Source organism: Taeniopygia guttata, chromosome 36 (assembly GCF_048771995.1).
Source record: "Taeniopygia guttata chromosome 36, bTaeGut7.mat, whole genome shotgun sequence".
Lineage (NCBI taxonomy): Eukaryota > Metazoa > Chordata > Aves > Passeriformes > Estrildidae > Taeniopygia > Taeniopygia guttata.
Window position 1 is genome coordinate 1,511,977 of NC_133061.1, and position 25,520 is coordinate 1,537,496.

At 57.2% G+C, this 25,520-nt stretch overlaps 1 protein-coding gene across 1 annotated transcript in view; it reads left to right on the top strand.

The window, feature by feature from the left end:
* Window positions 1-25,520, top strand: part of LOC101233579 (uncharacterized) — a 376,722-nt gene that overhangs the window by 177,990 nt on the left and 173,212 nt on the right. The window contains exon 8 of the mRNA XM_072921324.1: window positions 9,331-9,981. Coding sequence (XP_072777425.1) covers window positions 9,331-9,981 — 651 coding nt within the window. The remainder of the gene's footprint in view (window positions 1-9,330; window positions 9,982-25,520) is intronic.

A 25,520-nucleotide genomic window follows, 5' to 3' on the forward strand; every position in this document is an offset into this window, starting at 1 on the left:
CCCCCTGCAGGTCCGTGGGGATGCAGAGATCCCCCTGCAGCCCCTGGAGGAGCCAGGCTGGAGCTCGGGGATGCCTGAGAGGAGGCTGTGACCCCGCGGGCAGAGGGGCCCCGCTGGAGCAGCCTGGCCTGGCAGGACCGAGCCCGTGGCACAGTGACCCACGCTGCAGCACTTGGAGGGGGCTGTGCCCCAGGGGATGGACTCGGCTCGGAGAAGTTCCTGGAGAAGTCTCGGCTGGGAGAGAGCGCAGGGTGCAGCAGGGAACGACTCCTGTCCCTGAGCAGAGGGAGAAGCCGCGGGGGATGAGCTGAGCATGGCCCCATTCCCTGTCTCCTGCCCTGCCGGGGGAGGAGGTGCAGCTGGGAGCAGGGAGGCGTGGGGAAAGCTGCATTTAAGGCTCTGCACGGACTTCTCCTCATCCTGCTCTGAGTCTTGGGAGTTTTCTGCCAGAAATCTCTCCCCTCCCCCGCTCGCCCACAGGGCTTTGGGCAGGTTTCCCTTTTTGGGGGAAATCAAAGCCAAGCACCGATGCACTAATGAGGGGCAGGAGAAGGGAGGCTCCCGGGCTTCCCGCAGAGGCGGAGGCACGGAAGGCGCAGGGCCGGGAAAGCCGTGGCGGGAGGTGCGGAGAAGTTTGTTTGTGTGGGCAGCTCAATCCCGCCTCGGGCCCGGGCCCGTCCCGGGGCTGTTGCTCATCTCCGGCTTTGCCCTCACGCAGCGCGGGGGGCCCTGAGAGCGCGGGGCGAGTCTGGGCCGTGCGCAGAGCCCGCCCCCAGCTCGCTGCCATTGGCCGCTGGTGCCGTCAGTCGTGGTTGCGGCGCGCTGATTGGTGGGAGCGGGGCGCAGCACGGCCCCGGCGGCGGGCTGAGGGCGGCCGTGGGCGGGCAGCGGCGCCATTGGCGCCGGGAGCGTCTGTGCGGGCCCGGGAGCGGCGGCAGCGGCCGGAGCGCGGTGAGGTGGCGTCGGCGGAGCTCGGAGGCGGCCCCGGCGCAGGTGGGAGCCGCGCTGGGTTCTGCGGGGGCTCGGGGCTGGCTGCGGGCGGAGGGGGCGGCAGGGGGCTGCGGCGGGTCGGTGGTGCCGTGTCCGGCCCGTGCCGGCCCCGGGCTGAGGGCGCGGCGGGAGCGGCTGCCCGCGGTCTCCTTCCCGCCGGGGCCTGGGCAGGAGCCGCTGCCGGAGCAGCGCTGGCTCGGCCCGGCTGCTGTGGGTAGGACAGAGGGGGCTGCCCCGCGGCCGGGAGCGTGCGGGGAAATTCCCGTCGCCAGAGGTTTCTGTGGCCGGAGGAGAGCGAGGAGTCCTGTAAAAGTGACTTTATTGCCGAGCAGGGGGAGAGGCCGTGGGGCATTTGCCGTGCGCTCTCTGCCATGGTTGTAGTCCGCAGCCTCCTTTTTATCCTCATTTTCCCGGCCGCATCTCCCTCTGCCTTTGCCCACTGGCTGAGGTCCTTGGAAGGTTCAGACTTCCCAGATGCGCCTGCTGCCTGTCCTCGTTAATATGCACCCTCCTTTTGTATAACAGCCGATATTCATGGCTCTGTTAAGCCTTTGTTCTTCTCCTCGAAGTTCAGGAATGTAGCGGGACTTTGAGAAATTGTGTGGCTCAATTTGTGAAATTTATTGGAACTGATGGTTTCCCCCGTTACTTCCTTATCTACAAGCGCCTGGCTCTCTCTCCAGGCAGATTCACTCCTTGACTCTGTTTTGTTCTTCCCGGGTCCTCTTTGGTTTTGGGATTATTCTCGGTGCCCTCATTCCCTGTCCTTTTGTGGCCGTTTGTGGATCAGGAGGCCTGGCTGCCACCTGCATCCCCTGGCTCAGCTGCTGGATGAGCTGCACTGCCAAGGTGTGGAGCATGGTGAAAAGATGAGAGTTGCTGCAGCACAGAAGAGGAGAAGCAGCATTTGTTTAACCCCTGGTGTGCAGGGGAGCCACAAAAGCGTGTCCCATTCCCATCCTTTCTGTGTTTGGACCAATACATAAACTGCTCTCCTATTTCCTTTGTTATCTTTTTCAGCACTTTTCCTTTGTCATCTCTTTGCCAACAGGAGTTTCAGCCATTTGGTTTTCCACAAACTCCTGTTTTTTCAGCTCACAGATAATCTAATCTTATCCCGTGGTGAAATGTTGTGTTCCTCTTTCAGTGGATTGGTCGGCAGGAAGGTCAGGAGCTGGAGCTGTCTGGTTGGTTCTTATTCCGAGGACAGCTTGTAATCTAATGATGCCATTGAAATGATAAATGGGTTCTCTGCCTCCTGATATGAATTGGTTTGGGTTCCCAGGGGCTGGCCCATGGTGTTGTAGAATTTTTTCTGGTGGCCCTTCATCTTTTCCCCATTTCTGGGTGCTCCCTGCAGCTGGGGCTGCATCAATGACTGCATTTTTCTAATTACATAATCAAATACTTGAATTCCAACTGATTTCCCTGAACTTGTTCTAGCAAAAGCCCCAGTGCTCTGATACACCCTGTACAGCACAGACAGTGGCAGCAGATGTTGGAGTGGGCAGGGGGATGATCCCCCCCTTATTTTAGTGAAGTTTTCACAACATTCTCCATTTGCTGTTTCCCTTTGCAGCCTCAGCCATTTCTGTTTCAGAGTCAGATCCTCACCATGGGCTCTGCCTTCAGCCGTGCAGATTCCATCTGTGCAAGCAGGCAGAGCTTGGGGTGAGGGGCAGAGGGAATCAGCCAATTCCTGCCCCAGGCAAGAAGAGCCAGGTACATTGTCCCCACTCTGCCCCAGCAGTGTTAATTTGCATTTCTAAAGCTCCTCTCCTGGGTGCCTGGAATGCAGCTGCTCTTCCAGAGCAGCTTCAGCAGCCTCACATGTGGCCCCCCCACAACCTGCTGATTTTTTTTTTTCCTTCAGATCATCTGTTTACTGTTTATGGGTAAAAGGGTCACATTTAAATCTCTTCTAGTTTTGCGAAGTGCAGCCTAAAGGTGAACGTTGAAAAACGCAGACCAAAATTTTGGTATCTCTAAGAGCCACATAAAACACAGACAAAAAAATTCCAAAGCAATTCACTTTCTTCTCCTTCTCCTCGGAGTAAAAACTCATTCTCACATCCCTACCGAAACCTAACCGGCAATATAGAAGTAGGAATATTACAAAAAATACTCCAATACTATAAACTTTGCACTGAAACTTCAGGAAAAAGAAAAACTCTACCACTATGTTTAGTGGAAGAGTCAAGGCATTCCTTAATTCTGGCCAGGATGTGCTGCAGAAATCATTCCATCCCCACAAAGCCCGGGTGTGCAGAGAAAACCATTCCATGACACGTGGGTTTTACTTGATTTTTCCCGAACTTGATACAGTCTGAACCAGTCTAAATCCACTGGTTTAATGTTATGTAGTTTCAGGCTGTGCAGTTTTTAGTATTTGGTTTCCTCGTGGCCCCGGATTTCTTTGCTTCTGCTGTTAATGAGGTGGGAAGTGCTGGATTTCCTTCTCAGCCTTTTGCAGACCAGGTGTCTGCAGCCCTGGCAGTGTCTGGGGTAGGTGTTGGTTGCTCTTTGCTGCTGGGGTTGATGTTTTGCTGCTGGGTGTTATCTTTGTGGGTATCTTTTGGGCCATTCCCAGTGTGTTGAGTTGTTAAACTCATCTTCATTGAGTGATGCAACATCCCTTAACAAAACCTTTAACATTTCTTCCCCCAAGGCCAAGGCAAAGCAAGCCTGAGTAGAGAAATGAAAGGTTAACAATGTTAAAGTCTATGAGCTGGTGTATTTTGCATCAATGCCATGGCAGGCAGGGCAGTGTGTGAGTGTAAGTGAGAGCCAGAGTGGAATTGTCCCGTGCTCTTGCCCAGCAGCTGTGGCAGGGCAGGCCCAGAGAGCGCTGAAGCTGCAGCAGTGGCAGCAAGGGCTGTCCCCGGTGGCTGGAGCTGCCAAAGGAGGGTGGCCAGGCCGAGGATTTCAGCAGAGGATGTGTGGGCAGCCCCAGGGCCTTGCCCCGCTGTGGAGCCCTGGCTGCTGCTGCGCTGCCTTCAGTGCAGGCTCAGTGGGGGCCTCCCATCCTCCTGCTGCAGGCGGGAAGTGCAAATCTCCGGGGCTGCAGAGACCTGGAGCCGAGGCTGAGGGGTCCCCCCGTGCTCAGCTGTGCTGGCGGCTGTTTCTGGCCTCGGGGCCACTTGGCACGGGCCACGCCACTTGGCCACCAGTGGTGCTGCTCTGCACTCCTTAGGCAGGAGCCGATGTCCTGCTGGGATGGTGGCAACAGCAAAGTGCCAAGGCAGGCTCTGTGCCAGCCCAGCTTCCTGGGGGAGAGATTGCACCAGAGACAGGATTCTGGCCACAGACTGCTTCAAATGTGCATCCCTTATCTCCACCCTGCACTAGGTGGAGAATTCCCAGGGTAAGGAATTCCCGAGATCAATTGCAAGGGGAAATGATTGAATATCTGCCCTGGGTCTGGCTCTTCTTCTTGCCCAAGCCAATGGCAAAAGCCGTACCCATGGCATCTTGGTTTCTATCCCCAGCTTCCAAAGGTGTTTCTTTCTACCCCCTTTCATTCTTTGTACCCAGCCTGAGCTCTGGGGGTGCCAGGGGTTCTGGAGGTCCCATTGTATTCCTAAAGCTGCCATAACCCCCTGGAGGATCTTTCCTGTAAAATGAGCTCTGCTGTCTGAGTCTATGGCTTCCACAATCCCCTCTATATGAATTATTTCATTCAGTGGCTGCTGAGCAATCAGAATTGCTTTTGCCCCCCTGTTAGGTGAGATGGTGTCACCAGAAGATATTGAAGCCTTCCTGCTCAGGGCATTTCAGTGCCAGGCTCTTACAAGCACACACAGCTGTGCCGGTTGAGCTGACCATGGGGGGTAACCTGGGCTTTGTCTGATTCCCTTTTCTCAATAACAGCGTGTCTTGGAACTCTTTTCCCTTCTGCTGCCCTTGAAGAGCCATCCACAAAGACATTTTCTGCCTCAGGCCAGGCAATGTCTCCTGAATCTCCCCCAGGCTGGGTCTGGAGCTCTGTCACTAGAATGCAGTGCTGGGTTTCTTCCCAGCCCCTCTGCGGGCTGTTCAAACAGGAGGCTGGGTTAAACCCTTCCCCTGTCCTCAGTTCTGAATCCTCCTGTGCCACTGAACAAGTTTCACACTGTAATAACCGAGCAATGCTCATCCATTGCGAGGCTCTTTTGGTTATCAAAGCTTGAACTTGATGGCAGACTGGAACAGTTGGAGATCCTGTTGTCATCAGGTTTTGGGCCTCGGTTCCCGTTGAAGCTGTGGCTGCACAATTCTGCAGGCAATGAGGCCACTGTGGCCACTGGGTGAAACATTTTGGCCCAAAAATTCCTTTGGCATGGCCCTGTTGAACATTCCCCTACAATTCCAATTTCTTTTCTGAGTCTGGAATAGCCACCGCTGAGGCATCAATATTTTTGGTTTTTCATTTTCTCAAGTTTTATTCTCTTTCTCCTGTCCATACCACAGCATGGAGGCTGTCTGGGGTTAAAAAGTCCTACAATGTTCTGGCTGGAACAGAGAATCCTCAATCCAGGCTGTGTAATTCTCTATTAAATCTCACAATTGTCGCAGCTCCTTTTTGGTCCTGGATAAGGTTACTTCTGAGATTGCCCACACCTTCTCTTGGTCATTCAACCACGTAACTTCAGTCTAAATATGTCCCAAATAATTAACGTTTTTCTCCACCATTTGCACTTTTTTCCTTAATACTCAAAAATTGTTTTTTATCTAGAAAATTCAGCCATTTCACAGAGGCTTTGTCTACCACTTGTTCTTGTGCTCCTCATTGGAGCCATCTGATTCCCTGAGTGGCAGGATAGGAGTGCTGTAGGGAGACATCCCTGGCTCCAAGAGCCCTGCCTTTAGCAGGGACTCCATACCAGGCTGTGAGCCCTTCCTTCCCTCCCCTGGAACAGGGTGTTGCTTTTAGCCCCCACTTGTCCTGGTTGCTTCCAAGTAATTTGGAGAGGATCCAAATTAAATTTTCCCTCTGGGGCTGCCCACACCTCTGGGTTCCCTTCAGCATCGGCCATGCCAGACATTTGATACAAAGCAGCAATAGCCTCTGTATCACCTTTTACAATATTACAATGCCACCATCAAATTCCTTCCTAGTTAATAACAGTCACAGTAGGAAGAGAAAAAAATTCGTTTATTTCAAACCTATCCCCCACAGCTCCTAAGAGTGATTGAACAAATTATACCAGCTCAGCTTTTCCATTTATTCCCATAATAATTAAAACATTCCTTTACAATTTTCCCCCCTTAGGTGTAAGATTCAGAGTGGATGGAGAGGCCCCTGTGTCCATCAGGAGAGGCCTCCTCTCAACAGACCCAGCCTGAATGTTCTCCAGGGTTGCCTCTGCCAGGTGCTTGTGGCCGAGGCCGTCCCCTGGGTGCTGGGGCCCCCTTGGGCCCTGGGGTTGGTCCCTCAGGGGCTGTGGGAACTCTGCCATGGCCTTTGCCTTCAGCTTGGCCTTTTGCTCATCCCTCCTTGCCTTCAGCTGCTGTGCCTTTGTGCCCAAGTGCTGCAGGACCTTCTTGTGCCACTCCTGCAGCCCCGGTCACTGCCTGTGGGTGCTCATCCTCTGAGAGCTGCTGAGCTTTCTGCAAAATCTTTCCTTTCTGCAGGGACCCAAACCAAATCCTTAAGAGAAAATCCTGATCCATCCATGAGCACTCTGCATTTCCCAGATGTTGCTTTGTTTTGCTCCTTGTGCTCAGGGTCCCCTGCACAGCCCGTGTGGCAGAGCCGGTGCCTGTCCTGCCGCAGTGTCCAAAGGCGGCCCCCCCGGCGGGCAGGGCCGGCAGCTCCCCGGGGCCGGGCAGCGGCCGGGGCGTCCCGCAGCCTCCTGGGGGCCGGGGGCCACTGCCGGCCCTGCCCAGGGCTGGTGGGGTCAGGCAGCGCCCGGCGCTGAGCCCCGGCTGCCCCACAGCCCCGGCCCGGCCCCGCAGCTCCCCACAGGCCCCCAGCCCTGCTCCCGGTCCCGCACCTCTGCGCCCGCTGCTGCTGCTGCCCACCACAGAGAAACCCCTGACATCCTGACCTCCTGCTTTTCCTCTCCTGGAAACTGGGAATTTTTTATCTACAAAATTCAGCCATTTCATAGAGGCTTTGTCTTCCACTTGTTCTTGGCAAATTGTCAGGATAAGACCCTACTGAAAAACATCCCAATTGTGAATATTTTTCTCTTCCTCCTCTTTTCCATCATCCTTTTTCTTACCACACACATTCCTCCTGCTGCTTCTTGCCTGAACCATATTGCTGCACACTCCCCTTCACCCAATTCCTTCCCAGCACACCAGCACCATCCATCCCCTATTGTCCAAATCCCTTCTCCACTTCCCTTATTGCCCCCCTGGGTGTCCATGTCCTTAATTAGCTCTGGGGGAATGTGCAAACTACCTCAGCATTCTCCCAAGGGACCCTTCAGAGACATTTTGGGATCATCCTCCCTTTGGCCAGGAGCCCTCCCTGGCTTTCCCTTTTCTCCCCTCCATGGGTGCCCTGCCATGTTCACTCCCCGAAGATCCCAGGGCACTCACTGATGAGATTTTCAGTGCTCTCTCCCTGCTGACTCTTCACAGACCCCCCTGATGTGTCACTCGTCTGTCTCCTGGTCACTCCCGGGTCCCCAATCAATCCCCGGTGCCGCCGCCAGCCAAGGGAGCCGATCACCCAAAGTGGGTGAGGCACCTTCATCTGCACTCCCTGCCCCAGGGTGTGCGGGAAAATTGACATCACCAGAGGTTTCTGTCCACAAAGCAGACAGAGGAGTCCTGTGAAACTAATTTCATTTCTAAAAATGGGAGAGGCCATGGGACATTCCCCATGGGATCTCTCCAATTGTTGGAGGACACAGCCTCCTTTTAATCCTAATTCTCCTGGCCACATCTCCCTCTGCTTTCCCCACTGGCTGAAGCACTTGAGAGCTGCAGACTTCCCAATCCACCTACTACATACTCCCTTAATATGCTCCCTGCTTTTATATAGCAAATGATATTCATGGCTCTGTTAAGTCTTTGTTGTTCTTCTGGAAGTTCATGAATAGAGCAGGGCCTTGGCTGAGCAGCAGTCTGTGTCATCAACTGATAACATTTTCTGAAACCGATTCCTTCTCCTGTCACTTACTTACATGAAAGTTGCTTGACCCTATCTCCGAGCAGATTCAGAGCATCTGTTTGTAAAGACACTTTGCTCTTGTTCCTTTCATGGGGGTCCCCCGTTTGTGGGACATCCCCCCTGGAGCAGGGTGTCCCCTCTTTGCTGCAGGCGCAGCCCTCAGGCAGAGCTCAGCCAATCAGAGCCCGCGGCGCTGATGACTCACCAGTTGCCAGGCAGACTCGCAGCTCCCCGCGTTCCCCACCTGGACCCCACCTGTGCCCCCCCCTCGGCCCCATCGCCCCCGCGAGGGGAATTTGGGGAGGTGGGAGTGGGGCAGCGCCAAGGCCGGGCCCCCCCGCGCTGTCCTGGCGGGAGCGGCTGCAGTGGGGACCGAGTGCGGGCGGGAGCGGCCGAGAGCCCAGCGCTGCCCCAGCCCGACCTGCCCCAGCTCCATCCCTGCCCCTCGGCTGGGATGCTGTGGGTCTGGGGGGAAGAGGGAGCCGGCAGTGGGTGCTGGGCCTGGGGGCAGGAGGAGAAGGGAAGGAGAAGCAGGCTTGAGGAACAAAATGGTCAAACGATGCAGGTGGCAGGAGAGGGTGGGATTGTGCAGGAGAAGGAGGAATAGCAGGAGGAAGAGGAGTGTGAGGAAGAGGAGGGACACAGGAGGAGGAGGAGCAGAAAGAGGAAGCAGCAGAAGGTTCCACCCCTCCCTGTATCTGCAGCCTCCCCCCAGCCCCAGGACCGTTGCTCCCCCCACATGCAGCAGGTGACTGTGGAGGGGGATCCAGGATTTTCACTGGGTGAATCTTGGTGTTTCTGAGCTTTCTTGGGCTAAATATTGGTGCTTTGGTTTTATGTGGCAGCTAAATATGTTTTGGAGGAGGTTTTTGCTGACTTGTGATGTTTGGGGAGTTTTCGATCTGTATCTTGAAGTTTGTGGGATTTTTGGGCTAAATCTTGGTGTTTTGGAGGTTCTTACAGACACAAGATTCCCAATGACTTCCTGAGATGAACTGGAGCACGGAGGAATCTCCAGTCCAAGGTGCTCTCGTCTTGTTTTTTTCCCCAAACCAGGATTTTTCATTCCCTGGGTGTGGCTGGATGGAGGAGGAGGAAAAGCCCCGGAGATGCTGCAGGAGGAGGAGCTGCAAACCCAGCCCAGGGAGCTGCGGGGAGGAAAGAGCCCCCCTGAGCCAGGAAGGCGGGCGGAGATCCAGCCGGAGCTCGGAGCTGGTGGAGAAGCCTCAGGGCAGGGAGAAATCCCACAAGTGCTTGGAATGTGGGAAGGGTTTCAGCTGGAGCTCCCACCTGATCCGGCACCAGAGGATCCACACTGGGGAGAGGCCCTACGAGTGTCCCCAGTGCGGGAAGAGGTTTCGGACCAGCTCCAATCTCCTCGTACATGAGCGGAGTCACACAGAGGAGAGGCCCTTCCGCTGCCCCGACTGCGGGAAGGGCTTCAAGCAAAGCTCCCACCTCACCAGGCACCGGCACATCCACAGCAGGGAGAGGCCCTACAAGTGTGGGAAGTGTGGGAAGGGCTTCAGACAGAGGTCTGGCCTAATCCAGCACCAGGTGATCCACACTGGGGAACGGCCCTATGAGTGCTTGGAATGTGGGAAGAGCTTTGGGCGGAGCCCAGACCTGAGAACACACCAGCGCATCCACACTGGGGAGAGGCCCTACGAGTGTCCCCAGTGTGGGAAGAGGTTTCGGACCAGCTCCCATCTCCTCCTACATGAGCGGATTCACACAGAGGAGAGGCCCTTCCGCTGCCCCGACTGCGGGAAGGGCTTCAACCGCAACTCCAACCTCACCGTGCACCGGCGCATCCACACCGGGGAGAGGCCCTACGAGTGTGGGGAGTGTGGGAAGAGCTTCTCACAGAGCTCTCACTTGACCCAGCACCAACGGAGGCAGCACTAAGGGAAGCCCTGTGAGTGCTCTGAGTGAGGGAAGAGCTTGGAGTGAGGGAAGAGAGTGAGGGAAGAGCTTGGAGTGAGGGAAGAGAGTGAGGGAAGAGCTTGGTGCGCTGCTCCAGCTCCATCCCCCATGGGAGGATCCGGGCTGGATGATCCCCAGTGACCCCCGTTGGGCAGAGCCCTGGTGCCCCCGTATGGGGAATAAAACAGAGAGTAAAGCAATGGAGCTGATAAAGGGGCCCGATATCTGAGGCCTGACTGAGCAGAAACTGTGGGAGACACAGACACAGTTTAAGTCTCCCGGGCAAGAAGTGACCAAGCAACGTGGTGTGATACTTTGTGATAAAATAATGTTACCAGGTGATGTCATGTCATGAAGAATGTTTAACCAATGAGAAATTGTTCGAAAAACAGAGCCATATATAAGCACCCTACAAGTAAATCCCTGTATAAACACCTGGTACACACAATAAAATTGGCTTTGGTCTAAACTCGGATGTCCCCGTCTCTCCCTGGTGGATAACCCTGTTGTGGGTGATCCCCGTTGGGTGGGGGGAAGGTGTTGGAGGGATTTCTTTCCCTTCTCCTCGTGCTGCCGTGGTTTGGTTGGTAATAAATTCCCTCCCTGTGCCCGGGCTGGGTCTGTTGTCCCCGTGCCGCTGCTCGGGGCGGGATCTCTCCCGTTCCTTCTCTGCACTCCCGGGCCTCTCCTCAGCCAATGAGAGAATGCGGTGGACACGAGTCAGCCAATCAGAGAGAGCGGCGCTGATGACTCACCAGTTGCCGGGCAGACCCGCAGCAGGCAGTGTTCCCCACCCGGACCCCGCCCTCCCTGCCCAGTGCCGGCCCCGCCGTGGGGTCCCCCCAAGTCCCTCCCCAGTGCCCCCCACAAACTGGGCTGGGTTTAACTGGGAAGCGTTACTGGGAACACTGGGAGCAGGCGGGCAGGGGCAGAGTGACAGCAGGGCTGGGGGTACACAGGACCCCCCAAAATCAGCGTGGGGATGGAATGGGGGATCCCGGCTGGGCCCGAGGCCACAGGGAAGCTCTGCGGCCGCCGGTGGCTCAGGAGCTCTGTGGGCAGAGAAACAGGGGTGACACCGGGCTGGGGGCCCCAGGTGGCGCACCCACAGTCTTGGGGAGAGGGGACATGACCCCCGGGACCCCCCTTGACCCACTTGCACAGGTAGAAGCCGAGCCCCAGCACCAGGAAGACAAAGCCCAACTCGTAGTCCCTGATCCTCGTCTGCATCTTGCTGCCAGTGGCGTCCAGCGGCATCTCTGGGAGGCCTGCAGGCATCAGGACCCCCCAAAACCTCTCACTGACACCCCAAGCCTCTCCAAGCACCCTCCTGATTGCTCCCAGTCCACCCAGGACCCCCTGAAACTTGCCCTGATCCCTTCCTCACCTCCCCAGGACCCACCAAAGCGTCTCCCATCCCTTTCAGAATCCCACAACCCCCTTCCAGTCGTCTCCACCACCCCAGTACGCCTAAACCCTCTCCCAGTCCCTTCTCAGCCCCACCAGGACTCACCCAAACGCTTCCCAGTCTCTTTCCAGCACAACCAACCTCATCCCAATCTCTGCTTTTCCATCCCCGATCTCCATCCAGCTCCTCCAGGCTCACTCTAGTCCCTCCCAGTCACACCCAGTACCCCCAAACTCCCTTCCAGTGCCCACCAGGACCCCCAGAACCTCATCCCACCAGCTTCTTCTCTGCTGAATTCCTAGAGGAAGACCAGGCCCAGCTACTACCAGACCTTCAGAGAAAACTCCACCCTTCTAGAGATCACCACTTCAGCAGCATTTCATCTGCCGCTCCAGAAGGAGCAGCCACCATTTTAACTGGACTACTACCAACACCCTGACTCCTCAGGGTGTCAGGTTTCTGCCTCCATCACTAGTTTCATTTGTACTAATTGCATTTTTTAAATTATTATTTTTATTTAGTTTTTTTTCCTGGTAAAGAACTGTTATTCCCATATTTTTGCCTGAGAGCCTTTTGTTAAATTGTGGTAATTCGGAGGGAGGGGGTTTACCTTTTCCATTTCACAGGAGGCTTTTGCCTTCCTTCACAGACTCCTGTCTTTTCAAACCTAGACATGGGCCTTGTTTTTTTTCTATCCCTCGTGTGTGTGTTGTGGGCTCGGGTCTGGCTCTAGATTTTCTTGTGGGCAGGGCTGGCCCTGTTGGCCGTGCGGAGCCCCCGTGGTTTTCTGGGCTTGTGCCAGAGCGTGTTGGGGTGTGTTGAAGGGCGCTGCTGAGGGGCTGCAGGTGCCCATGGCACACCGCCCTGAGAGCGCCCGGTCTCGTCTGATCTCGGAAGCAAAGCTGGGTCGGGCCCTGCTGCTGCTGGGGGCAGCGAGGATGACGTCGAGGATGATGTCGAGGATGACAACCTCTTGCTCCACCTGACCACCGGCAGGCTGAAGATGGTGGACTTTGATTCTGACATGTCCTTTAAAGCCAGGCTCCACAGGGAATTTGCAGATGTGTCCACACACAGGGGATGCTCCCAGGTTTGGGCATTGCACAGCCTGGCCGGGAACCAAAGGTTCCCCCTTTGCTGGGGCAGATGCAGCTGATCCTTCAGTCGGCTGCCAGGCTGCTTTTGGCAGGGCTGGGGGCATGGGCTGGGGTGGGTACGAAATGGGAGTGGGCTCCTGGCCCTGCCAACAGCCCCCAGCACCCACCGTGCCCCAGGCTGGGGCTGGGCTGGGGCAGCCAGCCCGACACAAACAAACCCCCACGGTGGGAGCAGAGGTGGGACTGCAGAGCCTGTGCAGGGGCTGCTTTGCTTTGCAGGCAAGGAAGGGCTTGGGCTGCTCCACTGCCCTTGTTTGCTTTGGGATCACCATGGGGGCAGTGCAGGGGAAGGGAGAAAGCCTGGGCTTCCCTCACCCATGGTGGGTTTTTCCCTGGCATGCAGGGGTTGGGCCTTCCCCAAGCCTCTGACAGAGATAAGATTTTTGACCTTTTTTCTTGTTGCCCTATTTGTCTGTAATCTATTTTCAATAATTTGTTGTTAGTTTTTGTAGAGGAAGCGTTCCAGGTGTGGTCCAGTCTGGATCAGGAAGTGCGGGGCACCGCGGGCGGCTGGGACAAGGGGACAGGAGCCTTCAGCTGACGGGGCTTTCTGGTTTCTCTCCTTGCAGCCGGGCTCTGCGGGTGCTGAGGCTGCTCTGGGCTCTGCCAGGGCCCTGCTGGAGCTCAGCACCGGGCCGCAATCAGCCAAAGGAGAAATGGGGTGCCCTGCAGCACAGACTTGCTTGAGCATTTCAGCAACACAGCTCAAGTTTGGAGAGTGTACAGCTGCAAGGGAAAACATGGCACCACTCAAAACATATACTTGTTCAATAACTTCTGAAATGAAATCAATCTGGGATGACCCCAAATGACGTTTTGCAGCTTGCTCAAGGAGTAGCTCAGCCCTTCTCTGAACTGTTCTCTCCCCACCTGCCTTTTACTCCCCAACTGCTCCCTCTTTTCCCCCAGTGAGTTCCCAGCCCATTCCAGTCTCCATCACACTGTTGCCTTCCTTGGTGCCCCTCACCATGAGGAAGGCCGAGCCCCAGGCTTAGGGACTCATCCTGTCACTGGCTGAGGAGCAGCAATGTCTCAGAGGTCCGGTGGGATTTTAGTGTCATTCAGAGCTGCTCTCCAGCCCCCAGCTCTCCTCACTGCTGAGTTCCCGCTCCCTTTTCCTCGTCCTTGCAGCAGGATGAGCTCTGTGAATCCCCTTGAGCCTCCCCACTCTTCCCAGCCCACGCACCCACCTCAGTTAGGCTGAAGCTGCAGCTTCTCTGTCTCCTCTGGCACACCAGTGCAGTCCCCTGTGCGGGGAGCCCCAGTCCCAGAGCACAGCACTCAGCAGTGCAGTCGGGGCTGGAGCAGCTGCCCTGCAGCCCTGGCTTGGCTCTTTGTGGCAGGGAATGCTCCCTGTGTGCAGCTGTCCCTGCAGGATGGCCCCAGGGCAGAGCCCAGCCGGGCTCCCCCTGCAGCCCCTGAAGCTTGGGGCAGACAGTGGTCCCAGAGCTGAGGTTCACGGGGAGCACCCGGAGCTGTGCCTCGCACTCTGGTGCCGTGTCACAGTCTCGTGTGCAGGGGCAGCTCCAGGGCCTTCTTCCTCTTCCTCCACCCCGGCCAGCTTGGGCACTCTCAGGGGTCTCTGCTCCATGTCAGTGACTGGATTTGTGGCTACTTGCAGGAGAGATGCCTCAGAAAGCTCAGAGTCAGCAAGTCCTGCTTTCGTGCCTGGAAGGCACCTTCAAGAGAGAAGCCTCAGGAAGGCTCAGGACAGCAAGTCCTGCGCTCTGGTCTCGAGGGCTCCTGCCACAAGGACAGGAGAATCCTGTCAAGGATGGTGGTCTGGCCTCGAGGGCACCGGCAGCAGGGATGGGAGATGCCTCCAGGGCACCAAGTCCCACACTCTGCCCTCGAGGGCACCTGCAGAAGAGCAGCCTCAGGAAGGCCCCGGGTCAGCAAGTCCTGTGGTCTGGCCTCGAGGTCAGCTGCAGGAGTAATACCTCGGAAAAACTCTGGGTCAGACACGAACAAGTGCGCCGTGCAGGGGCTCCTCACAGCACTGCTCTGTCCAGTCCTGTCCTTGTCGCGTGCACCGAGCACTGTGGTGTGCTCTTGTCACCACCAGCTCCTGTGTCACCATGTGTCACAAAGGGCCCTTGGACACTCGGCTGCGTTCCATGCTGCAGCATGTCACAAAGGGCCCTTGGATACCCTGTCCTGTTCCATTCCACGGTGACCATGCTGCACCGTGTCACAAAGGGCCCTTGGATACCCTGTCCCGTTCCATTCCACGGTGACCATGCTGCACCGTGTCACAAAGGGCCCCTCCACACTCTGCCACCTGCCCTGGGGCCACCGCCAGCCCCGCAAAGTGGCCCAGGTTGGAAGGAATGCCTTGTCCCAAGTGTCTGAGAGAGCCCAACAGGATCTTTAGGAACGGCTCAGACCATCAGCAAACGCTGCCCTGCTCTGCGGGCTCAGAGCAGCAGGAGCCCCCAGGGCTGCCAACGCAGCCACGCTGGGAAGGACACGGGACCTTCCATGGAAGCTGCCACGGCCTCCTCGGGACACGTCCCAGCCCATTGCCATCCTAAACCCGTGGGTGTGACACGGACAAGGAACTGTGGGCCAGGGCAGGAATGCTGCTCTGAGCCCTGGGGCCCGGGGAGCGCTGACACCAGCAGGTGAGGCAGAGACCCTGCCCAAGCAGACCTGCCACCCCCGAGCCCTGGCAGGGCTGGTGCCCGTCTCCTGCCCCAGAGACCTGTGCCCCTGGGGGCTTCTGTGCCAGAGGGAGCCAAACCCTCATGCACTGGGGGCTGTGCTCCTGCCTGCAGGGGCTGTTGGCAGGAGCACCTGGAGCAACTGCTGGCAACACTTGGTCTCTGTCAGAAGCTCTTACCGCATGCTGAAATTATTTTCTCGTTGAAGTTATTGCCTTCAGCACAAAAACACCTTAACAGCAAAGGAACAGAAGAATCTGGCAAGTAAGAATCCTCAGTTCAGGAAAGTTTTACTCCCGTTGCACAACTCAAGTAGTTCCAAAATGGTGCAAACTTCCCAAATTAATTGGGATGGTGTGAGGAGATGAAGATTTGGAATTTTGCTTCCCATCTCAAAGCAGCAACTCATTTGCCTTAACCTCATCCACTGAGGGTCACTTTACAGAACAGAACACTACACAAAAAAAAGGAAAAACTAAGGGCCATTCTTTGCTTTGCAAATGGTTTTCTATGAAGGGATGATAATATCCTAACTCTCTCAAGGAATATAAAAGCTCTGAGTAGAAGGAAAAGGGGCTAATTCTTCCCCTGGTAGAGATATCTAAGTGGCCAATAAAGTACAGCTCGCCCCCATCGGTCCCTGCAGGAGAATCAGGACCATGAAGAGGAAAAGTCACCGATATTCGCAGATATACAGAGCTGAGCCCTCTGTAACCAAAGCTGTGCCAATCACAGATGCTGCTTTCAAACTGACTCAAATTCCAGCCTAGACCTCTCACCTTCCAGACAACTCCTTCCCCAACACCCCACCAACACCACCCCCCTAAACTCCCACACAAGCCCCCCACACCCCACCAGAACCCCCAGCTGTCCCTGTCCCTCTGCAGAACTTTCCCACCCTCCAGCAGACCCCCTGGTTCCCTGCACGTGCCATGGGATGGCACTCAGGAGGATCTGCCCCAAGGCCTTCCCCTGGAGCAAGCTCAGGCTGCCAGGCCTATGGATCCTGGATCATCCTTCCCTCTGAGCCTTCCTGTGCATGGCTGTTCCATTGGCACATCTGCGCTCAGCTGGGACTACTCTGCTCACCCAGGGCTGCTGGTAAAGGATCAAGAGCAGCCTGGCAAGCTCTTTCTCCAGCTCCCTCTGTGCCCTTGGGGAAGGCAGAACCTTCCACAGGAAAGCAACTGGTGCCACAAGGAGTGGGTGGCATCAGGCAGCTCTGGGGAAGCCCCTCAGGAATGCTGTATCCTGAGGGAACACTGTTGGCCTTGACCTGTTGGCACCTGCAGAAGCTTCAAATCAGCTGCCTCAGCTTCCAGGGCCTCTCTTGGCCAGCATCCTGACGTGGATGCAGGACGGCTGCCAGGCGCTGCTGGGACCCAGCGGGACAGGAGCGGCTGTCTCGTGTCCACGCAGCACCCGTGACACAGCCAGGGCCATCCCGAGAGCAGACAGACGCTCACGGGCCAGCAGAGAGGAGCAAGGAGCCCTGGGCTCCTCTCAGGGTATCTCAGCTGGGCTCGCTCCACAACACGCCCCCATTTGAAGGCCTGCTGATGCCCAGCTGCCAGAAATGCCTCCCTTGTGCTCTCCAAGATGCACAGGGAGAGCCAGTGAGCAGGACATTTGGGAGGCAAACCTTCCAAGCCTTTGCTGAGGCCAGGCACACACCAAGAGCAGCCAAGACTCTCCACCACGCTGCCTGGCCCACCCAGCCCAGCTCTGTGCTGGCCCTGGGCCACAGCAGCTCCCAGCAAGCAGGAGGCAAATGCATCTTGCCAAGAGCTGAAACACAGCAGACAGGGAAGATGTGAAACGTGAGTGTGTAAAGGCCTTTTAATTCACAGCTCCCACAGAGAGCTCTGGGGCTCACAGATGGACAGAGATGGTTCTGATCACCCCTCTGTCCAAAGGGGGGGTAACACACGCTGCTGCAGGTGCTTGGGTTGGTCTCTGCAGGTCCAGGTGGATGCCAAACCTGCTCTTCACAGCCTTCTCCCTTGCCCTGCCCCTCTGCCAAGTGCAGCGGGCCTCAAGGACTGAAAGGAGCACAGAGAACCAAAGGGGACACTTGCACCTGCCTCACTGGGAGCTCCCTGGGAAGCACTTTCCTTGAGAAGCAAGCCCCTGTCCTCCAAAGGCATTTCCCCAAATGTGCGGCTTTTCTGCTCAACACCAATACACCCTTAGGAAACGCTGGCAAGGCTGAAGGACTTCATGTCCTTTCAGGACAGGCACTCCAGCTCTAGCTCCTATTCCCCCAAGTGCCTTTCCAGGTGGAGGCTCAGACGTGCAGCCCCAGGCCCTCTACAAACACAAGCTGCTCAGTGCCTCTTCACCTGCCTCAATTCCTGCCTGCGCCCACGGCACCAAGACCAGGCTGTTCCCAGCCAGAGCCCAGAGCCCTGCTCCCGCAGGACGCTCTTGCCAGCACCTTCCAGGCCTCTCTGCTGTGCACACAGCGCTTTTCATGCCCACTCCCAACAGGCTCTGGAAGGCAGAGCACAACCTTGCTGCCTCTGCCGCCAGCACAGCCCAAACACAGGCGGAGGAAGAAGCAGCAGGGGCTGTTTTGTGGCCATGCCCAAGAGAGACTGGAAGGGTGCCCTCCCTCTGCTCTCACTTGCTTGGCTTTCTGACTGGCTCTGAGCCTGGGGCTGCCATTCCTCACTTGTGGGAACCACAACATCGGAGCCTGACCCGCCAATACTTTGCCACTTTGTAAACACCACCCACGCAAACCTCACTGAGAAACCACCAGTGCTAGTGAAGGACCCAGAAACACATCAAATTTCTGGGCCTTTCCAGCTGATTACTTGGGGTAGAGGGTATGTGTGTGTTCTACTACCATCTGGTCCAGGATGGTACCCAGGAAAAACATAAAACCATACCTAGGCACTGCAAACACGACTCCCACAAACAGTGACAAGAACTCCTCTGAGTTGAACACAAGACCTCCTGAAAATCAGACAAGTTTTGCCTGAATATTCCCTATTAAAAGCCCCATCCTTGTCCAAAGATGAAAATTGTCTCTGTTGGTGCTGTCCTCACTGCTGCCTGGATGCTCCTCACCGTACCGTGTGCCTTCGGCTGGATTAGCCCACAGCCTGCCACAGTGTTTGGGTAACCCCAGCAAAAACATTAAACCAGCACAGAGCTAAATCACCAAGAGCTGAACTCACAGAGCTGAAATCACTCCAGAGGTGCTCGCTAAGTTGCCTGTGGCTGGGAGCTGAGCCGAGGGACCCAGACAGGCTGAGCCTGACAGCGCAGCGCTATCCGGACACCCACGGCAGCGGCTGCCCGGGGGTCAGATGGACCCCTGGGATCCCAGGCAGCATTAACCTGGAGTGACTGGGATCACAGAAGAACCATAAAGGAAGTTACTGCAATAATACTGGAACTATCTGGGAGTGACTGGAATCATACTGGGAGTGACTGGAATCATACTGGGTGACTTGGAGTGACTGGGACCTTACTGGGGGCAAATGGTTCCATAATGAGAGCGACTGGGTTCATACTGGGATCATACTGGGAAGGACTGGAACCATACTGGGAGTGCCTGAAACTATTATAGGGGTGAATGGGAACACCTGGGAACATGCTGGGATCATGCTGGGATCACACGGGGAGTGACCGGGATGATACTGGGATCACACTGAGTGTAACTGGAAGTGACTGGGACCATACTGGGGGTGACTGGGAGCCACAGGGCCCATGCTGGGAGTGGCCTGGGGGGAACTGGGGGAACTGGCCCAGCTGGGGCTCAGGGTTGTTCTCCCCCAGGGCTGCCCCGGGTCCTGCTGCCACACCTGGCCCCACAGAGCTGAGGGACAGGGCACAGGGACAGGGACAGGGCACAGCTGAGGGACAGGGCACAGACAGGGAACACAGCCTGGCCAAGGGACACTGAGCCCCAGCACTTTGGGCTGTTGCCCTTGGGCTCCCAGCACAGGCCCAGGGGCAGAATCCCCTCCAGAAACTGTTGTTTGCTTTCAGCTCTGCTCTGGAACATTCCCCAGGAGCCCCTGCAGTGGCTGCAGCCCAGCCGGGTGCCCGGGGCCACCAAAGCCGCTCCGGCAGTGCCCTCCTGCCCCGGGCAGGGCACGGAACACCCAAGGAAAGGCTCGTGCTGGGCTCAGGGCAGGGACAGGGCACTCCCCTGGTGCTGCCACGGGCACAGCAGAGCCGGCCAGGGCAAGTGATTGGGATCGATGTCACATGGAATCCCAGCAGGGTTTACTTCTCATTGCACTGCTCTCATTGGATTGGTTATCAATTCCAATCATTTCCCCATGGAATTCCCATGGCAGTGGGTTAGGGAGTAGGTCCATCCATGGAATTCTCACCTGACTGGGATGAGACTGAGATCTGACCATGGAAATTCCATGGCAATTCCTGCATTCCCAAGTCCCCCATTCCTGAATCCCCCATTCCCATAGGAATTGCCCTTCCCTTCCCACACCCACCTTTGTGCTCCAGAGCCTCCCGACCATATCTGATGTATTTTGGGGGCCTTTCCACACAGGTGTGGCCCAGGTAATGCTTCATCTGCTCCACCATGGTCCCTCTGGATTCCCAGCACCTCTGGGTGATCCAGGTGGCACCGTTGGACACTGCAAAGCTCCCGGATCCCAGCTGGAAGGAGATGAAATCCCAGCCCTCGTAGCCGTACTGGTGAGATCCATGGATGATCCGTTTGTCAGGAGGTCACAGCTGGAAACCCCCTGCACTGTGTGGAGACCTGGGAACGAGGAGAGAACAGACCCATGGAGTCGTGTCCCAGCCCCAGGGAGCCCCTTGGAGCTCCCTGGATTCCCATCCCAGCCCCACAGATCCCTCCCATCCCCAGAGATCCCATCCCAGCCCCTCAGAGTCCTCCATTCCCACAGATCCCAGCCCAGCCCCCGGCTCCCCCCACTGCCCCTGCTCTGGTTGTACCGGCCCCGTCTCCAGGTCACTGTCAGCCATGGGCCGGTTCCTGTCCTTGAGCAGGGTCTGGCTGTCCCAAAATCCCAGCTCTGGTTATCCCAATATCCCAGTTCTGGCCATCCCAATGTCCCAACACTGGCCATCCCAATATCCAAGGTCTGGCTATCCCAGTACCCTGACCCTGGCTATCCCAATATCCCAGTTCTGTCTGTCCCAATATGCCAGCTCTGGCTATCCCAACATCCCAGCTCTGGATATCCCAATGTCCCAGCTCTGGTTATCCCAATATCCCGGCTCTGTCTATCCAAATATCCCAGCTCTGTCTGTCCCAATATCCCAGTTCTGGCCATCCCAATATCCCAGCTCTGGCTATCCCAATATCCCAGCTCTGGCTGTCCCAATATCCCAGCTCAGCTCCCGCCCCCATCCCCGGTGTCTGTGCCTCCATCCGGCCCCGCTCGCTGCCGCAGCGCTCGCAGGGGGTCCCGTCCACGTCCCCCACAATCAAGGACTGGGGGACCCCCGGGTCGGGCTCTGACAGCACCACTTCCAGGAACTGCAGGGAGTGGAGAACTGGGGGGACACAGAGATTTGGGGGAGCTGAGGGGGCTGAATGTGAGAGTTTGGGGTTCCAGGGGGTCCACAGGCCAAGGAAAAGGGGGACATGAAGAGCTGGCAGAGCTGGGAAGGAGGTTCAGGGGCTGAGAGCCAAGGAAAGGGGGTGCAGGGACTGGGAGAGCTGGGATGGGGTGTCCAGGGAATCCTGTGCCCAGGAAAGGGGGTGCCAGGGCTCCTGAACATAAGGAAAGGAGGAGCTGGGAGCTGGGAAAGGCAGGAATGGGGGCCCAGGGGTCCCAGGTCAGGGAAAAGGGTGGGACTGGGGGTTGGGAGAGGTGTGGGCTGGGAACAGGTGGTGTTGGTGCCGGATAAGGGGGTGCAGGGGGGTCTCAGTGCTAGGCAAAGGGGTAAAAGGGTGTCTTGGTTCTCAGGAATGAGGGTGCAGGGGGGTCTCAGGGTCACGGAAATGGGGGGGCAGGGATGGAGAGGTAGAAGGGAGTTCCAGGGGTCCTTGAGCCCAGGAAAGGGGAGTCCAGGGTTTCCCAAAAAGGGGTACCAGGGTGGGGACACCCGGGGTGTTTGGGAAGGGGGAGTTCAGAGGGTCTCTGGTTTTGCACAAAGGTGGGGCTGGGGGCTGGGAAAGGCAGCAATGGGGGTCCAAGGTGTTCCAAGGCGTTCCAGGATCAGGCACACGGGAAATCTAGAGGCTGGGAGCAGGGAAAAGGGGAGCAGAGGGCCCTGATGTCCGGAAATGGGGGATTCAGGGGGGTCCCTGTGCAGGATAAGGGGAGCAGGGGGGGTCCCGGTGCCGGCAATGGCGATTCAGGGTCCCGGTGCCGGGGTCCCACTCCCCCCTCGCCCGCCAGGAGCGCCCCCAGCCCCAGCGCTGGAGCCACCGCGCTGCTCCTCTTCACTCCCAGTATGATCCCAGTATGATCCCAGTATGATCCCAGTAGGATCAGTCACCCAGGAGCTGCTCCCAGTATGATCCCAGTACAGCCCAGTCAATCCTGGCATCCCCCCACCCCTCTCTGCGTTCCGACCTGTCCCGGCTCCATCCCCGCCCCTCCCGCGGCTGCGGGGAGGAGGAGGAGGAGGGAGGAAGAGGCGGAGCGGCAGCGGGAGCAGCAGGAGGAGCGGGGAGGATGAACCGCGGGGCTCCGGCTCTGCCTGAACTCGCAGCACCCCGGGAGCGTCGCCCCCATCCCGCAGGTGCCCGGGCAGGGGGAGCTGGCCCCAAATATCCCGGGGCTCGCTGGGTTTGGGGTTTTTGGGGGGATGTTTGGAGCTGGCGGGGCTCCAAGGCCGAGCCGCAGCTGCCCTCGGGGGGGACATCGGGGGTCCCCGGGAGGTGTTTTTGGGGGGTCCCGGTGCGGGTGGCGGCAGAGCCCCGGCGGGGCCGGGGGGATGCGGGTCCCCCCGCGGTGCGGGTTGGGCTTCCCGGCCGGGCCCTCCGAGCTCTGCCGGGGCCGCGTGGGGACCGCGCGGGAGCGGCGGGAGCGGCGGGGGGACCCCGGATTTGGGGAGCCCCGGGAGAGCCGCGGCTTCCCTGGGCGGGAGCGCAGAGAGACGAGAGCCCCAGGAGCCCCAGCGGGGACCCCGAGAGGGGGGACCCCTGGCAGTGCCGGCACCCGGCAATGGGGGTGCTGGGGCTGGAGGGGCGGCATGGCCGGGAAAGGGGTTCGGGGGTACCGGGGCCGCCAGGGGCTGCTCCCAGCAGGTGCCCAGTTCCTACCCCTGTGTGCTTCCAGTTTCCTGGGCACTCCCAGGATGAGCCCAGTCAGTCCCAGTATCACCCTGGTCACTTCCCCTCACTCCCTGCAGGATCCCTGTTTCTCCCAGTATGAGCCCAGTCACTCTCAGTCATTCCCCATTATGATGCTATTTGCCCTCAGCAAGTCCCAGTTGCTCCCACTTTTCTCCAGTGTGTTCCCACTTCTCCCAGTTGCTCCTAGTATAGTCCCAGTCACTCCCAATATGATCCCAATATGAGTCCAGTATGATCCCAGTCTGCCCCAGCAGGGCCCCAGTCACTCACACTTGCCCCCAGCATGGTCCCAGTTGCCCCCAGCACATTCCCAGTGGCTCCCAGTGTGGTCCCAGTCACCACCTGCATGTTCTTAGGTACTCCCAGTACATCCCAGTTGCCTGGAACATTCCCAGAGTCTTTGCCAGGCACTCCCAGTTACCTCAGCATGGTTCAGCTGTCCCCAGTTTTATCCCAGTCACTGCCAGTACATCCCAGTTGTCACCTGCATGACTCCTGTCATTCCCAGTTGCTCCCAGTTGCTCTCAGGGTGTGTGCATTTGGCTCCCAGCATGGGCCTGGCAGCTCCCAGTAACCCCCAGTCAGGGTCCCTTGGCACCCACTGTAATCCCAGTATGATCCCAGTCACTCCCAGTATGATGCCAGTGCCCCCCAGTGTGATCCCAGTTGCTCCCTGTCAATGCCAACATGACCCCAGTAACCACCAGTATGATCCCTATGACTCCCAGTCTCTCCCAGTATATCCCAGTCTCTCCCAGCATGCTCCCAGTCCCTCCCAGTTACTTTCAGCATGATTCCAGTTGCTCACAGCCACTCCCAGTCAATCCCAGTATGATTCCTGTCACCCTCCATGGACCTGGCTCCTCCCAGTCTCACCCAGCATGGACCCGGCTGCTCCCACTGTGATCCCAGTATGATCCCAGTTGCTGCCAGAATAGTTGCAGTTGTTCTTAGTTCCTCCCAGTATGATCCCAGGTGTCCCTAGAATAGTCCCAGTCCCACTCAGCATGGTCCCACTCACTCTCAGCTGTCCCCAGCATGGTCCCAGCTGTTCCCAGTGTGGTTCCAGTCCCCCCAGTATGGTCACAGACACTCCCAGTGTATTCCAGTTGGCCCAGTAAGGTTTTGATGACCTCAGAATGATCGCAGTCTTTCCCAGTTACTCCCAGTTGCCTCCAGCATGATCCCAGTTTCTGGCAGTTGCCCAAAGTGTGGTCCCAGTCGCTCCCAGTATGAACCCAGTTTCCCCATTTGTGGTCTCAGTCCCCTCAGCACGGTTCCAGTACCTTCCAGTTGGTCCCAGTTGCTTCCAATGTGTCCAGATTTTCCTCCCAACATGGGCCCAGTAGCTCCCAGTGACCCCCAGCCAGGATCCATTCACGCCTGCTGGAATCCCAGTGGCTCCCAGGATGGTCCCAGCTGCACCCAGTCCCCCCCAGTATGGTTCCAGTCACTCCCAGTATGATTCCAGCCCTGCCCAGAATGACTCCCTGTCACTCCCAGGGTGGGCCCAGTTGCTCCCAGTCACCTCCAGCATGGTTCCAGTCCCAGCCAGCACACTTCCAGTCATTCCCAGTATGATGCCAGCCAGTTCCAGTAGGATCCCAGTATGAATCCAGCATGGGCACAGCTGCTCCCATTATCATCCACTGTGGTTCCAGTTGTTCCCATTTACCCCCACTGTGGTTTCAGTCTCTCCCAGTGTATCCCACTTGCTCCCACCATGTTCCCAGTCACTCCAGTTGTCCTCAATTGCTTCCAGCCTGATCCCAGTTGCTCCAAGTAAGATCCAGTAGGATCCCAGTTGCCCCCAGCATGCTTTCAGTTGCTTCCTGTTCTCCCCAGTGTGATCCCAGTTGCCCCCAGTTGTCCCTTGTATCAACCCCATCACTCCCCATATGATCCCAGTTGCTCCCAGCATGGTCCCAGTCATGCCCAGTTGTCCCCGGTGTAGACCCACTCACTTCCACTCGCTTTCAGTTCTCCCCAGCATGGTCCCCGTTGTTCCCAGTGTGTTCCCAGTCACCCCAGTAAGGTTACAGACATCCCCAGTAAATCCCAGTTGCCTTCAGCATCTCTGTGGTCATTCCCAGACACTCCCAGTGATCCCAGTAAGGTGCTTGTTATCCCAGTATGATCTCAGTCATGCCCAGTATGTCCCAGTTGTCTCCAGCCTGCATCCAGTCATTCCCAATTCCTCCAGTTTGCTTGCAGCATGATCCCAGTTGTTCTCAGTTGCTCCCAGTAGCCCAAAGTGGGATCCCAGTTGCTTCCTTTCATCACCAGTATGAGCCCAGTAACCTCCAGTATGATCCTTGTCACATGCCAGCACTCCCAGTATGGTCCCAGTATAATCCCAGTAACTTCCAATCACTCGCAGTATGGTCCCAGTTGCCTCCAGCTACATCAGCCCAGTCAATCCCAGTATGATGCCATTTGCTCCCAGAGTGCTCCAAGTTGCTCCCAGTCACCCCCAGTACAGGGATGCTGTGCATGGTGTGTTCCCAGTCACTCTCAGACACTCCCAGTATTAGTCCAGTCCCTCCCAGTATGATCCAGAGATGACGCCAGTGTGCTCCCAGTCAGTGCCAATATGAACCAGTTGTGCTCCACATGGTTCCAGTTGCCCCTTTCACCCTCACTGTCCCTCCCAGTCTCTCACAGTGTCCCCCAGTTCCTTCCAGCATATTCCCACTCACTCCCAGTTCCTTCCAGCGCGATCCCATTTGCTCACAACCGCTCCCAGTCAGCCTCAGTGTCGTGGCACTCACTGCCAGTATGATCCCAGTCACCTCCAGCATGATCCCAGTATAAGCCCAGTCGTTTCCAGTCATCCCCAGCAGGCACCCAGTGACTCCCAGTTGCTCCCAGTTGCTCCTAGCATGATCCCAGTTGCTCACAGCTGCTCCCAGTCACCCTCATCATGCTCCCAGTCACTCCCAGTATATCCCATTTGCCCCCAGCATGGTCTCAGTTGGCCCCCGTAGGCTCCTACTCTGTGTCAGTATGA